Source organism: Nematolebias whitei, chromosome 3 (assembly GCF_014905685.2).
Source record: "Nematolebias whitei isolate Nwh7 chromosome 3, NemWhi1, whole genome shotgun sequence".
NCBI classification, from domain to species: domain Eukaryota; kingdom Metazoa; phylum Chordata; class Actinopteri; order Cyprinodontiformes; family Rivulidae; genus Nematolebias; species Nematolebias whitei.
In genome coordinates this window covers 8,652,730-8,665,645 of record NC_056500.1, presented here as the reverse complement: position 1 = coordinate 8,665,645, position 12,916 = coordinate 8,652,730, and the positions used below count along the sequence as shown (strand labels likewise).

Here is a 12,916-nt window from a genome sequence, read left to right as displayed (position 1 = left end):
TGGATGGATGGATGGATGGATGGATGGATGGATGGATGGATGGATATTTTATTGTCCCCAAGGGGAAATTTGTCTTTGACATTGTGCGCTAACAAAGGTTCTTCCACAATTACATACACTACAACCAATAAAATCATGTGAACCCCATAATAAAATATAAAACACCTATTAATAAAATCACACAATTAAATAAAAACACATAATTCAATAAAAACAATAATATGTATCTTACAACTTCCTGTTCGTTCATAACCTGTTTAGATGTTCTTCAATGACAAAGATGGGCTAAAGATGTAGTACAGAGAAAAAGAAGACCATCAGGCTGGTCTATTTCTTTTTTTTTGTGTGATAATTACACAAGGGGGGCAGTACGGTGGCATAGTTAGAAGAGCTGCCACTTCTTAATCAGCTTTATTGTCATTGCACCGAAACACAAGGAAATTACATTTCAGTACAGCCCGTCCGAGAGATAAATAACAAACAGACATGCGGAGACGGCGGTGACATTTATGCATGAGGAGGTCGACGAGGGCAGTGAGTTGTCCATGGACACTGCCAGACATGTCCATAGTCCTGATAAAGATGGTGCAGTGTCTATCAGCCGGCTCAACTCTGACACAGATCCACAGATGTCCTCAGGAGGGGAGCGATGGGGGTGGGTGGGAGCGAAGCTTCTTGTTCACATAAACACCCACGAGAAGTTTGAGATAGCTGGCCAATTCAAGGCCGAATGGGGAAGCCAATTTCAGATTTGGCTATTCGGCCATTCTCCAAGTGGCCTGCGATTCTCAGAAATCACGTCCAGCTTACGACTCAGCTCACACAGCATCTGCATCTGAGAGCTCACCGCTCGGTACATTCCTTCATACAAGGCAGGCGCCTTACAGTTGCCAGAACCGCTGCCGCCATCTTCTGAATTTGTCGATATGTCAGATATCCGCCAACTCCAAAAGCAGCAAGCCAATCATAAATCATAAATCCAATTATGTACACGTCTTCTACATCCTCAAAGGATAATACAGAGACACAACATCTTCCATTGGTTCCAGGAATCCATAGTGTATCCAGCTGTGAGTGTCCCTTCAGGGCATGAGGGCTCTCCTTCACCTTGTCTTCTCATCGAGAAAATTTTATCAATTGCGTTGAGAGACCAGCTGACCAGATCCATAATTTACAATCTGGAGGATATTTAGTGAGAGACTCTGATAGGAACCACAAGACAAAGAGCAAAGCAGGAGGGAAAACGTCCATCCTCATCGAGAGCAAGCAGGAAGTCAGCGAGCAGGTCGCCAGTTCAAATCCCGGCCAGGGGCATTTCTGGGTGGAGTTTGCATGTTCTCTCCGTGCATGCGTGTGTTTTCTCCAGGTACTCTGGTTTTCTCCCACAGATCAAACACATGCATGTTAGGTTGACTGGTAACTCTAAATTGACCCTAGGTGTGAGTGAGAGAGTGAACAGGCACGTCTCCTTGTGTCCCTGTGATGGACTTGCAACCTGTCCAGGGTGTCCCCCGCCTCTCGCACAGTGATTCTGGATATGGGCACCGTGACCCCCGTGATTCGAAAAGGAAGAAGCAAGTAAAAATAACAGATGGATGAATGGATGATCAAGTACAATATAGTATTTTTACCTGCCATTCTGGTCTGCAAAGGGATATGACCACCCTAACGAGGTGAAGCAGTGGGGACCTTGCATCAAGGTAAGCCCTGAAATAACAAAGCAGTAACCAGACCCCATGAGGCCAACGATAGCTGCCAGCACTGACCCACACATCTGAAAAGGAACACACAAACAGAGAATATTGGAGAAAACAAGAACATGTTAGGGCAGTAATGTGTGAACTTTTGAACAATTTTGTGTCAATGAATGAATGTGAACTGTTTCATTTATGCAAGTTGTGCTCAAAACAAAGACGCAGCTGCCACACACACACACACACACACACACACCATCACACACACACACAAGTGCAGCTGGGCATGTGGCTGGAATGATATGGGTCTAGCTTACATTTTATTTAACAAAGAGACCCTTGTTAATTAATCCTAGCTGGATTAGCACTCTGCCTCAGAAGGACACAGTTTTGCTTTAAATGTTTTTCTGAAAGTGATGAGAATTAAATAAATACAATCACAATAGCACTACAAGAAAATGTTTAGACTGTTTTTTTTTTTTCATTTTAAAATAGAAAATGAGCAACAAAAATGATTTAAAATTGGAGCGTGTGTGTTTGCACAAGAATCGGCTGGATGTTTGTTTATTTCCATTTTTTTTCTGCAAAAAGTTTCTTCTGCATGGTTTGAGTATTGTTTAGGGTATAAAAGTCCCTCACCATCAAGCTCTCATTCCAGCAGCAGCTGCATTTCCCCAGCGTGATGAAAGCAACAGCTGGAACCAGCATCTGGAAAGAGAGAAAACATGATTTCACTGCAGTTTCTGGACAACACCAATAAAATGTTCTTTGATTTGTTTTTAAATTAAGGATGTTTTGAAGTCACCTTTATTTCCAACCACGTTGCACCAAAACAATGATCTTTTACTTGTTAAGCAACATAAATCACAAGTTTGGTGCAAAAGTTTTTGAAGTATTTCACAAAAATGTCTCCTTTTATTCTTATAGATTTCTAAGCTACGTTAAGAATGATACCAAAAAGGTCCCTACCTTTGGTGGGTTTTGTTTGTTTGTTTTTGCTTAGTCCCAAAATCATAATTATTATTATTTTATTCTTTTGACCTGTTTCTTTGCTTTTGTGCACGCTATTAAAACAGTTGAAACAAACTTGGTTTACACCCAATATAATGGCAATACAACTTGCAGTGAAACTTATTTTGATCTGTAAACTGATCAAAAGTAATTAACCTATTTATTAGGTACATCTGTTTCTAAATCTTTGTACATGTTAAAGTTTATTGCAGGTGAACAGAAAAAAGCTAAGTTTAAAAGACATTGACACTCCCAAAGATAAACACAGCAAGAAATATATTTTGCAACCCTATATTCACTTAAGCACAGAAAAATAAAAACTGTGCACCTGATTAAACCATAATTTTTACCCTTCTCATTTTCCTCTATTTTTTTCCTTTCATCCTATTTTCTGTGTTGTCTGTCCTGCAGATAATAAATCACATCCTGACAGAAGAAAGGAAGTTCCCAAGGTTTTTAGTTGAAAAAAAACAACAACATGCGTTTAGTCAGATCCACATCCTGGATGTCCCCAGAAGCAGAGGTTAAAGAGCATGACAACATGGAGGAAAGAACTCAGCAAGAAAAGAAAAAGGCAAAAGGAGGGAGGAAACATGAAGGAGAGGATGGGAAGGAGCTGAAGACAGATTTGTCTCAAAGGAGTTCACTTTGCCCTTTGACTCTTTGCTATTCGATTTCCTCACAGAAAGGACAAAACAAAAAAGAAAAAAGTAAGAGACTATGCATTTTCAGAACCATTTCAATTATTTTAAAATATATATATATGTACGCCAAGTACAAATATGTATCATGACTTATTTGCTACCAAAAGGTAAAGAAGAATATATTTCTAGTAAAAGAATAATATATAAGCCATCCTTACAGACCCCATTTTCTAATAAATTTGCTTACTTAAATTATGATTTTATTTTTGAAAGTGTGCTGTTTTAACCATATTGAAATACTGCCAGAAAATATTATTTATAATTTAATAAATTTTCATTTGGCATTAGGCCTGTAGTTAAAATGTTAGTCAAATGCCTCAAATCCTTCCAGATGAGTCACCATGTTCAATATTTAAAAGTTTTGTCTTTGTTGAACAAGAACTCTTTTGCTTATTGCTTTTTCTTTTATTTATTGCAAACACAGTCTGTCCTCTGTTACTCCGTAATAGGCCAAGTCAAAGAGTAACTTCTTTCTGTTTAGAGGGTAAATCCATCGGATCAGCAGTGTGCAGGACAGACAGATTAACTGTGGATTCACAAAAACACTCCTGTTCTCAATGAACTACAGTCACTTAGACAGACTGGTGTTAAAGGGGATACAGTTTAGACTAAGACATGTTTGGATGTAAAATCATGTTTGCGTTCAACTCTGAAAGACACATTTTACAGCTGCAGCTCTGCTAACTATGGCAGGAAGGGAGGTGACGCCTAAGTTCAGTGACTGCTGAGGCTGTTTGAAGGAACTCAGATGCAGTATGTCGAGTTTACAAGTCAAATGGCTGACGTCCTTTCAAAATACCGAGTTTTATTTTTAATGTGGCTCCAGAAAGGAAGCGAATCTTAATGCGTTTTTGATGCTGGAGCTCAGTTTTTATTGTAGCGTTTTAATCTTCTCCACGATTATTTACCGTTTGAAGAGAAGACGCAACCATCACCCTTTTACACATCCACTTTACCCACTTTGATCAATATTTGCCAGATTTTAAACTTTCAAGGAAATAAGGCCCCATTATTAAGAATATGAAAAGTTGTTTTCAGTAACCGGTTGTTCTAAACTTTAAGCACTTGAAACATAAAAAAATAAATCTTCAGATATATAAAAGAAAATCTTAGTTGTGATGTTGCTGCTTTTAGAAATCTCTTCAAAACTTGGTTTCATCGAGCGCAAAGTATAACTCTGCAGTGTAATACAGCTAATACTTTTTTTTTTACTCACCAGCAGTCCTCCACCTCCAAGTCCACCAAAATACAAGATGTAGCTCGCCAGGCGGCCCTGCTGGATGTAGGTGATTTCTCCCATTGGAAACAGCAGCAGCAGGTTGGCAGTGATACAGCAGAGTGCCAGAGGCAGCAGAGCCAGGCCCAAGGACCGGGCAAAGCCCACAGAATAACACATCGCTCACAGAATAACTAAATCACAACCACAAGGAACAAACAACCGAGCTGGAATGAGCTGACGAAGACAGAGAGAAGGGAAGGGTCCGAACAGCTGGGGAGGCAGGAAACAAAAAATGTCTAGAGCCTGCTGTGTGTGTGCTGGGTCTAAGTGTGTGACCGTTTGAGTTGGGGGGTTTATCCATGACACAACACGCTTGAGGAAACATACACTCACAGGAAGCAAGGGGGGTGATGAATACTTTTAGAGCTCAACGACAAATTAAAAAAACATCCCACAAGAGGGAGAGTGTGTGTTTTCATTCTCCAGATGTTACACAAAGAAGCTCAACACACTCTTAAAAAGGGATTTCCCTCTGAGTGAGTCTGGCCTAAGAGCTGGTCAACATATTTACCTCTTTTTCATTATAATTCCTAAAACCCTCCAGGCTTCATGTTATATACAAACGTTCTTATCATTATATTACATTTAGACCTGGGGTCTTTCTGTGTGCAGTTTGCATGTTCTCCTTGTGTTGGTGTGGGTTTTCTGTGGGTACTCCAGTTTCCTCCCAGTCCAGAAACTTACATGCTAGATCCAGGCCTCACATGCAAAAGAGATCTGTGATCTCAGTTAGATTCGCCTGGTTAAATAAAGGTTACCAGTAATAATAATAATAAACTGTTGACTTTTTGTTTGAAGGAACCCAGTATTATTATTTTTTAATTATAAATCATTAAATTTATTATTTAATAATAATAAGCATGTCATTAGTTTAGTTGCATATTAGAAATAGTTGTCCTTCAACAAGGTTTGCCAAAGTGGTGCAGTTACCTTCACCTTGAAGTTGGGTAAAAAAATCCCAAATTGCCTCTCAATGTTTTTTTCTCATACTGTTGTTGTTGTACTAATGTTACTTAAAAAAAAATAAAAAATAAAAATTATTTAACATTAGAACATCCCGTCTTGTGCTTTCAGCTGTTCCCTCTCTGCAGGAGGAACCACAACAAGCACATTTGCATGAAAGATTTGGCAAATGCATACCCGTCCTGACACAACCTGGGCTCCAACCTGTAACCTTATGATTACAACACTGCAGTTCCTACTAAAAAGTTTAAAAATAAATAAGATCAGTATGCACATTTATACGTTCTCTTTGTTTGCAGAGCAGTCAGACACAACAAAACTTCCAAGGATGTGTCAGAAAATAACAGAGACCGTGTGCGTACTCTGCGTTTTTTTTAGAAAACCAACACATTTGGAGCTGTTTTATGATCAAGCTGGAAGGTAGCACATCTAAATAAGCTGCATCATAAATAACATCTAACAAGTTGAGCTGATCAGGGTAGGTTATGTAAAGTAGGAAATGTGTTGTGCGCTGCGACAGGACACATGGGCCTTTATGAGAGAAAATGGGTCGTACCAGGGTCAGTGTGGAGCAGTAAGGAGATTAAAACTGTAACAAAGTCCAACATCAAAAGCTTTTGTGTTGGAGTGGACAGTGTGTGCGCAGAGAGTTACATGGTGCATGAGGTTGACAAACTGTTTACCAACTCACCTGTGTTTTATCACATTGCTGTATCTCCTCTGTGCAATTTTGTATGTGATCCGAGTATTTGTGACAAATAAAACTGACAAAATTACTAATAAAAAACGCAAACTTCCCCCAGCTTGCTTGGAACATGGAAAATAAACGATCTACAGTTGAAGTTTAATGTGACTACAGTGCGTGAGTTTGGTCAATGACCACAGGGATGATTGTACAGATTTTTGAAGGTGATGCTTCTAGAACAATCATATTAATCCACTGATTTCTGTGTCTTTTAATACTATAGTAAATGTACTGAATAATAACTGCTGTTTGTTCGTACTTTTTGTACAAAATGACCAATTTTTACCAATTTTCTAACCATGAAGAGCCAAAGTTCTTACCAAGAATAGCTTTAAATAGTCCGACTCAATCCACGCTTCATTAATTATTTCTATCAAACTGCTTTAGACAAACTACAAACTCAAATTTTCATTCGTTTCATTTTTCCATCGAGTCCATTTGCAATTTTATGGATTGAAACTTGATGCAGTTTGGGAAAATTTGGAGATTAGAAAGCAGGATTTAAACCACCAAGTTACAATTTCATTTCACATTATAAACATGTGCAATACAATTTTAAACAGAAAAGGAATACATTATGCGGATGTATTAAAATGTATTTATTTTACAAGCAAAAGATTTTCATAAAGATAAAAACTGACATCACATCATACTATCAAAAATTACTTTTTGAAAAAAAAAAGAAATTGGAACATGCAAAAACTAAATCAGTATTATTTGCTTATATGGATTTAAGCACAGGTAAGAAAAATATTATTTTAGTCTAAAAACATTTGAACACAAAAGATTCGTTTTACTGTTTCCCCTAATATTCACCTGCAACAATGTAATTAACTTGGTATATGGTTCTGCTTCTGTATGACACAAATTACATCAATTAAATGTAAATATACAACAGAAATCAACACCAAAAGAATGAAATACAGCCCTTCAAGAAAAGTACAATCTCGCTATAAAGACCCAGGAATCTATGATAATCCTGAGTAATTTTCAAATATCAATTAAAAAATAATCTATTTTGCTGCATCATAAAGCTAAAAAAAGAAAACGTATGCTTTGGAAAAAAAAAAAAAAAAGATAGGTGCATGCATTTGTTGTAAAATAGTTTGAAAACTGAGTTACTGAATCATAAAGTTAGTAACCCTGAGCACATCCGTCTGCTCTGGGGTCCGATCCCGCCCACAAGACCCTGGATGGAGAGCCGCCTTGAGTGTTGAATAAATTCCACCAGTCTCCCACCGTGATAATCTGTCCCCGCCCAAACTGGGACCGCCCAGGTCCTGTGTGTATAAATAAAAGGTACATTTTAAAAAATGACCCAATAAAGCTAATTTGTGCCATTTTGATTCAAACAGAGACATTTATGTCTTTATTTTACTACGGTGATGTGCTGTAAATAAGTGAACACTGCCTCAGTCATCACTGGGAGCTGTACACTAAATCTGACTGGTCTTCTCTAAATGAACACAGATTCCATCTCTTTAGCATGTATACATTGTGTGATGTGGAATCAAATGTGTTAAAGTTACTGTTGGAAAAGGTTTGAACACTTTATGCACTATGGATGCAAGCCACAAAATAAGTACTTCTATAAACACAAAGTCCTCGAACGGCAGTTTGGGAGAAAGCAAAGGACGAATGTAATCAGCATGAATCAGATGAAAGGAGACTGAACAGATGATGTGTGTGACACGCCCAGGGTGTTAACACTTTTCAGGAAAGCAGTAAAACTCTTGTGTTTTAGTTTGAGAAAGGAGGAACAAACACAAACATGCTGTTTGCAAAAGGAAGTACCAGTAGGTTTTATGGAAACTATGCTCTAATATCGCTAATATCAGACAATGTGCGGTTTTAGCAATGACACTGTTTGTTGAAGGACTGTACTAGACTGTACCTCAATATAACAATTAATGTGACACATTAACTTTTTAGACAGTTACATTTGCCTTGTACGCATGATAAAACTTTGAGTGAAAAAACAGTGCAAAATGTTTCTCCTGAATTCCTTTTTTTATTAGCCATGAAAAACAGTTCATTATACACAGAAGAATCTACCTGTGACTGGCCAGGTGACTGTGTGGCCCCGTCTTCTCAGCTCCACAGCTACCTCCTGGTCAATGCCCTCCTCTAAATTAACCAGCCACTCATCAGCTGCAGGGATAAAACACTATTTAAAACAGGATCATTTTTTTCCCAATCATTATGAAGAATCTTCATTTTTCTAAAGAAAGTACAAAACAAGACCACGAAATAGTTAATCTAACCAATATACTGTACAGTAGTCCCTCGTTTATCACAGGGGATCCGTACCCTGTAGCCCCTCAATAAGTGAAAAACCGCAAAATAGGAATAGTAGTACAAATAGTAAGAAGTAGTTTATATTCAATTCAATTCAGAAATACTTTATTAATCCCAAAGGGAAATTATTTGTTGTTGTAACTCGTTATCCTCATTTCATTAAGAGATGTTATAGATACTGATGGATGTAGACAGGAAGGATCTCTTGTAAAGGTCCATCCCACAGTGGATCCTAAGAAACTGGCTGCAGATGCCGTCCGATCCGTCCACCCAGACTCGGCTGGCCTCTCGGTTCCCCCAGGCTGTAGGACCGCCTGAATGCCGGGCAGAACTCCTCCCAGAGTGATGGCCACTCCTCCCAGCAGTCTGCCGAGCTCCTCATTGCTGCGGACAGCCAACTGTAGGTGCTGAGGGACGATCCTGTCCTTCCGCTGCCGTGAGCCGTGTTTCCTGCTAGTTCCAAGATCTCAGTGGTCCGGCACTCGAGCACAGCTGGCAGGTAGATGAGAATGCATCCACAGAACATCCTTTTCAACTCATTAGAGAGTTGGGGCCATAGTTGAGATATTATTTGAGCTTTTGAGATGTTAATCAGCTGCTGTTGTTGTAAAAAACTGCCTTGTTGCCATGGTTACGCATCATAACAAATGTCCAAAACCGAAAAAGTCTCAGTAAAAATACTTCCAGCTGCACAGCATCTGATACCAGAGGAAACAATCATCCAAAAAATGTGATTTACATCCAGAAAAAGAGGAATTAAAGTTTCCAAAAGCAAAATCTCAGAATTAAAGTAACAGAGCTGCTCCAACATGCAGCCACCTTGAGCGGCGCAATTCTAGAACAAGCTGCAGGACGAAGCTTATCCTGCAGTATGGGCTGCACAAAGGTGCAGCAGGTGCTAAATAATTTTCAATGATTTATTTTAAATAAAAATTCAATGCCGATCGTGCGGCTCATCCATCAATCAGCCATTATGTGAAGAGTCCAATCTTATTTTGAAAAACCGCTATAAAGAGTCTGCGATAAACAAACCGCGAAGTAGCGAGGGACTACTGTACTGTAAGGAAATATAGTTTAGTTTCAATAAGTCAAAGAAACATATTTGGCATTTAAATTTTGTTTTGTAAATGAAAACAGGTAATCTACATATGCACATAAATTTATAGGCTGATAACTTTATATCTTGCTAAAAGGGAAGTTAACACTTTGAGCCAAACATTTTATTTGTGTGTCTATTAAAAAAAAGTCCTCAGTGGAAAATTTAATTCTAAAACCCATATCATTTAATTACCATCAGTATATTGCAAAAAAAAAAGTTACACATAAATGTAGCTTACCAGTATTGACTGAAAACATTTTATTGGTACTTACCAAGGCATGCTCTTACACAAGTTTACCATTGAAACGTTTTTAAAACTAGTTAGATGTGTGTATTTTGGGATGTGTGTGACAGACGAACCTTTAGGATCATACTGCACAAAGACTCTTGGTGCATCTACAGCCTGCTGAGGATTCATCCCAAACTCCATCATGTTCAAGAGGACCTTAACACAAAAGCAAAGGCTACTTAGATGGGACACAAGACTGTCAGTTTAAGTACATTTATACCTATAAGTACATTTTTTTAATCCTAACCATAAAATTATCAACAACATCTAAAAGATAAACTGAAAATCTAGCAAATGCTTAATATGAACAGAAAATGAAAAAAAGGTTTGTGCATCATTCTGTCTGCATACCTGGATGTGTCCTTGTGGTTGCATGAAAGCCCCCATCACCCCAAAGGCAGCAAGCAGTCGTGGCTTTTGTGGTTTGGTAGAAGAGTCAGTCAGAAGTGCAGGTATTATAGTGTGATATGGCCTCTTTCCTCCGGCAACACAGTTAATGTGTTCACGGCACAAAGAAAAGTTGGCACCGCGATTCTGCAAGAGTGGGGAAAGAAGTTAGCAAATATTAACAACGATATATAACAATTTGTTTTGACCTTATTTATTACTCCTGTTTATTTTCTTCAATTTTAATGCTACAGTTGGAAAATGTTACATTTTTAAATAATAATGTTCATCACATACTAAAAATAACTTTAGAAACGTTGTAATAGCTTCAACAAGAAGCATATTCAATTCTAGCCCATAAAGTCTTGTTACAGTGCAAAACAGGATGCTAAAATAATACATTTGTAACTTTTCTGTTCATATTGTGTTTACAAAATAAGTGTTCAAGTATTCAAACAGTCCACGTTTATTTGAACTATTGTGGCTTTATTTTTCCAGGTCATCAGAAATTTTAGATTAGAAAAATCTAAGTTGTGACGCAGCATTTCCACATGTAGCATAACACCGTGGTTTTTTTAAATATACATACAAGAGTTACGGGAGGGAAACTTGACTTTTTTTTTTTTAAGTAACGTAATTTTTTTTTCCAACAAAAAATAAATTATATTTAATCTAACTCTAAATTTTACATTTATGGATTGTCCTGCTCCAGTTACATTGTTTTACATTTCTTTAATAAAGTTTTATTTTTGTTTTGAAGTCCTCATTTTTATTACAACAGGAAGAAGAATTATTATTATTTATTGCTATTTTTATTGTATAATTTTAATTAGGGATGAACAATATTGGATTTTTGGCCAATATCCGATATGCCGATACGTTAAAACTTATTTGGCCAATAACTGATACCAATACCGATATTTTTTCCCCTAGACCTACTTACAGAGACATAGCTCTGCTGTGGAATTAAAATACTACATTATTCTGCATGGTCTTTGTCAATTTGTCCTGCTAACAAACGTAAATGGCAACAAGGGGACTGAAAATGATGTAACACTTCAACTTGGATTATGTTTAATGTCATATTTATTCATATTTACTTTCTCTAACACAATAACAACACTCGAACAGTACAAATTTGTAAATGTTCACAAATCTAAACTCAACCTGTTCACAAGCGACAAGTGAAAAGTGCATTAATAGATATACTTGACAGTTTCTTAAATTAAAAATTAACTTAAAACAGAAGGCTTTTATATCTGTGAGTTTTTTTTTGATGGAATGGCCGATGCCCAATATTTAACTTAAGTGCTAATACGATACTGATACCATGTCGATGATATCATGCATCCTTAATTTTAATATTGCTTACGTTTTCAAAGACACCTCAAGTTTGAATGAAAAAAAGCAGAAAATTGGTACTACATGTGTACAAATAAAACCCATTTTCTTTGTGCGTGTCAGACCTGTAGTGAGAATCCACAGTCTTTGGGGACTAGACCGGTTCCAAAGCCCATATAGGTGCTGTTCACAAATGAACAAGCGTTGCCCTGGCTGTCAATCACACAGAAATAGACCGTGTCACTTCCTGTTGTCAAGCCAGGCTGCACACACTTCATGGCCCTGCAGACCCACACATACAAAGGGGTTTGATTAAAAAATATAACGTATCATGTGTGAAGCTAAGAAATTAGTGTTTTGTGCAAATAAAACAAACTAAATATGATCCATGCTTTTGCAGCAGCTGCTGCCAGAAATATTTAAGTAAGAATGAGGCGGCTTCTGTTCACAACACCTTTCCAGGCAGGCATTTATTTCATTTACAATAAGAAGTTTATTGCAGTGCAGTAAATCTGATCAGTAATTTCCTGTTTTCTAGTTTTCTCTCACTTGACTTGTTTAATGTGAGCATGTAAACATAGCAGTTGACGAGGCTTTGACGACAATGGCTACGAGATGTGAGACTTCAACAAATTATTAAGAAGGCGAGATTTATTGATGCATTTCTTTGATTCACATTGTTATTAAGTACATTTCAATTCAGCAAGTCATTTTTACTTGGTTAAAAAAAAAAAAACAGAAATGCCAGCAAGATTTAACACTTCAGAATGTGTTTCAGTTTCTGTGAATGTATAAATATGCATGATAAGGGATTTTAATGTTGTCTTGTACCTGGCTGATAAAGACTTAAAAGTTCAAAGTACACACTTCTGGCACATTGTTGCCAAAGTAGACAAGCACACCCAGTATATGTGAGAGGCGAGACTGAAAAAGATGAGCGTTAGGGTAAGGGGAAGCACAAGTCTACAGCCCTATCTAAAGTCAATAGAGAACAACTGGTACACAGTGGTACCAGCAGTCATACACAAACATGAACACACACCTGGTACCTGCAGTCATACACAAACATGAACACACACCTGGTACCTGCAGTCACACACAAACAT

The 12,916-nt window shown here is 37.6% G+C and overlaps 2 protein-coding genes across 2 annotated transcripts in view; both read right to left on the bottom strand.

The window, feature by feature from the left end:
* Nucleotides 1–1,627: 1,627 nt before the first annotated feature.
* tm4sf18 (transmembrane 4 L six family member 18) lies at nt 1,628–4,805 on the bottom strand. The gene is made up of 3 exons (XM_037674491.1): nt 4,626–4,805; nt 2,334–2,402; nt 1,628–1,774 (listed from the first exon to the last, which is right to left on the bottom strand). The coding sequence occupies exons 1-3, from the start codon at nt 4,803–4,805 to the stop codon at nt 1,628–1,630; spliced, it is 396 nt and encodes a 131-aa protein (XP_037530419.1).
* Nucleotides 4,806–7,530: 2,725 nt separating this feature from the next.
* Nucleotides 7,531–12,916, bottom strand: part of LOC119407671 (glutathione hydrolase-like YwrD proenzyme) — a 12,267-nt gene continuing 6,881 nt past the window's right edge. Inside the window, exons 8-12 of the mRNA XM_037674488.1 lie at nt 11,936–12,092; nt 10,434–10,616; nt 10,154–10,238; nt 8,452–8,547; nt 7,531–7,676 (exon numbers count right to left, since the gene is read on the bottom strand). Coding sequence (XP_037530416.1) covers nt 7,531–7,676; nt 8,452–8,547; nt 10,154–10,238; nt 10,434–10,616; nt 11,936–12,092 — 667 coding nt within the window. The remainder of the gene's footprint in view (nt 7,677–8,451; nt 8,548–10,153; nt 10,239–10,433; nt 10,617–11,935; nt 12,093–12,916) is intronic.

Coding starts and splice junctions, on each gene's coding strand:
- tm4sf18 (XM_037674491.1), bottom strand. CDS start 4,805: ATGTGTTATTCTGTGGGCTTTGCCCGGTCCTTGGGCCTGGCTCTGCTG. Junction 2,403..4,625: donor TTGGAGGTGGAGGACTGCTG/GTGAGTAAAAAA, acceptor CTCTCTTTCCAG/ATGCTGGTTCCAGCTGTTGC. Junction 1,775..2,333: donor GCTGGAATGAGAGCTTGATG/GTGAGGGACTTT, acceptor GTTCCTTTTCAG/ATGTGTGGGTCAGTGCTGGC.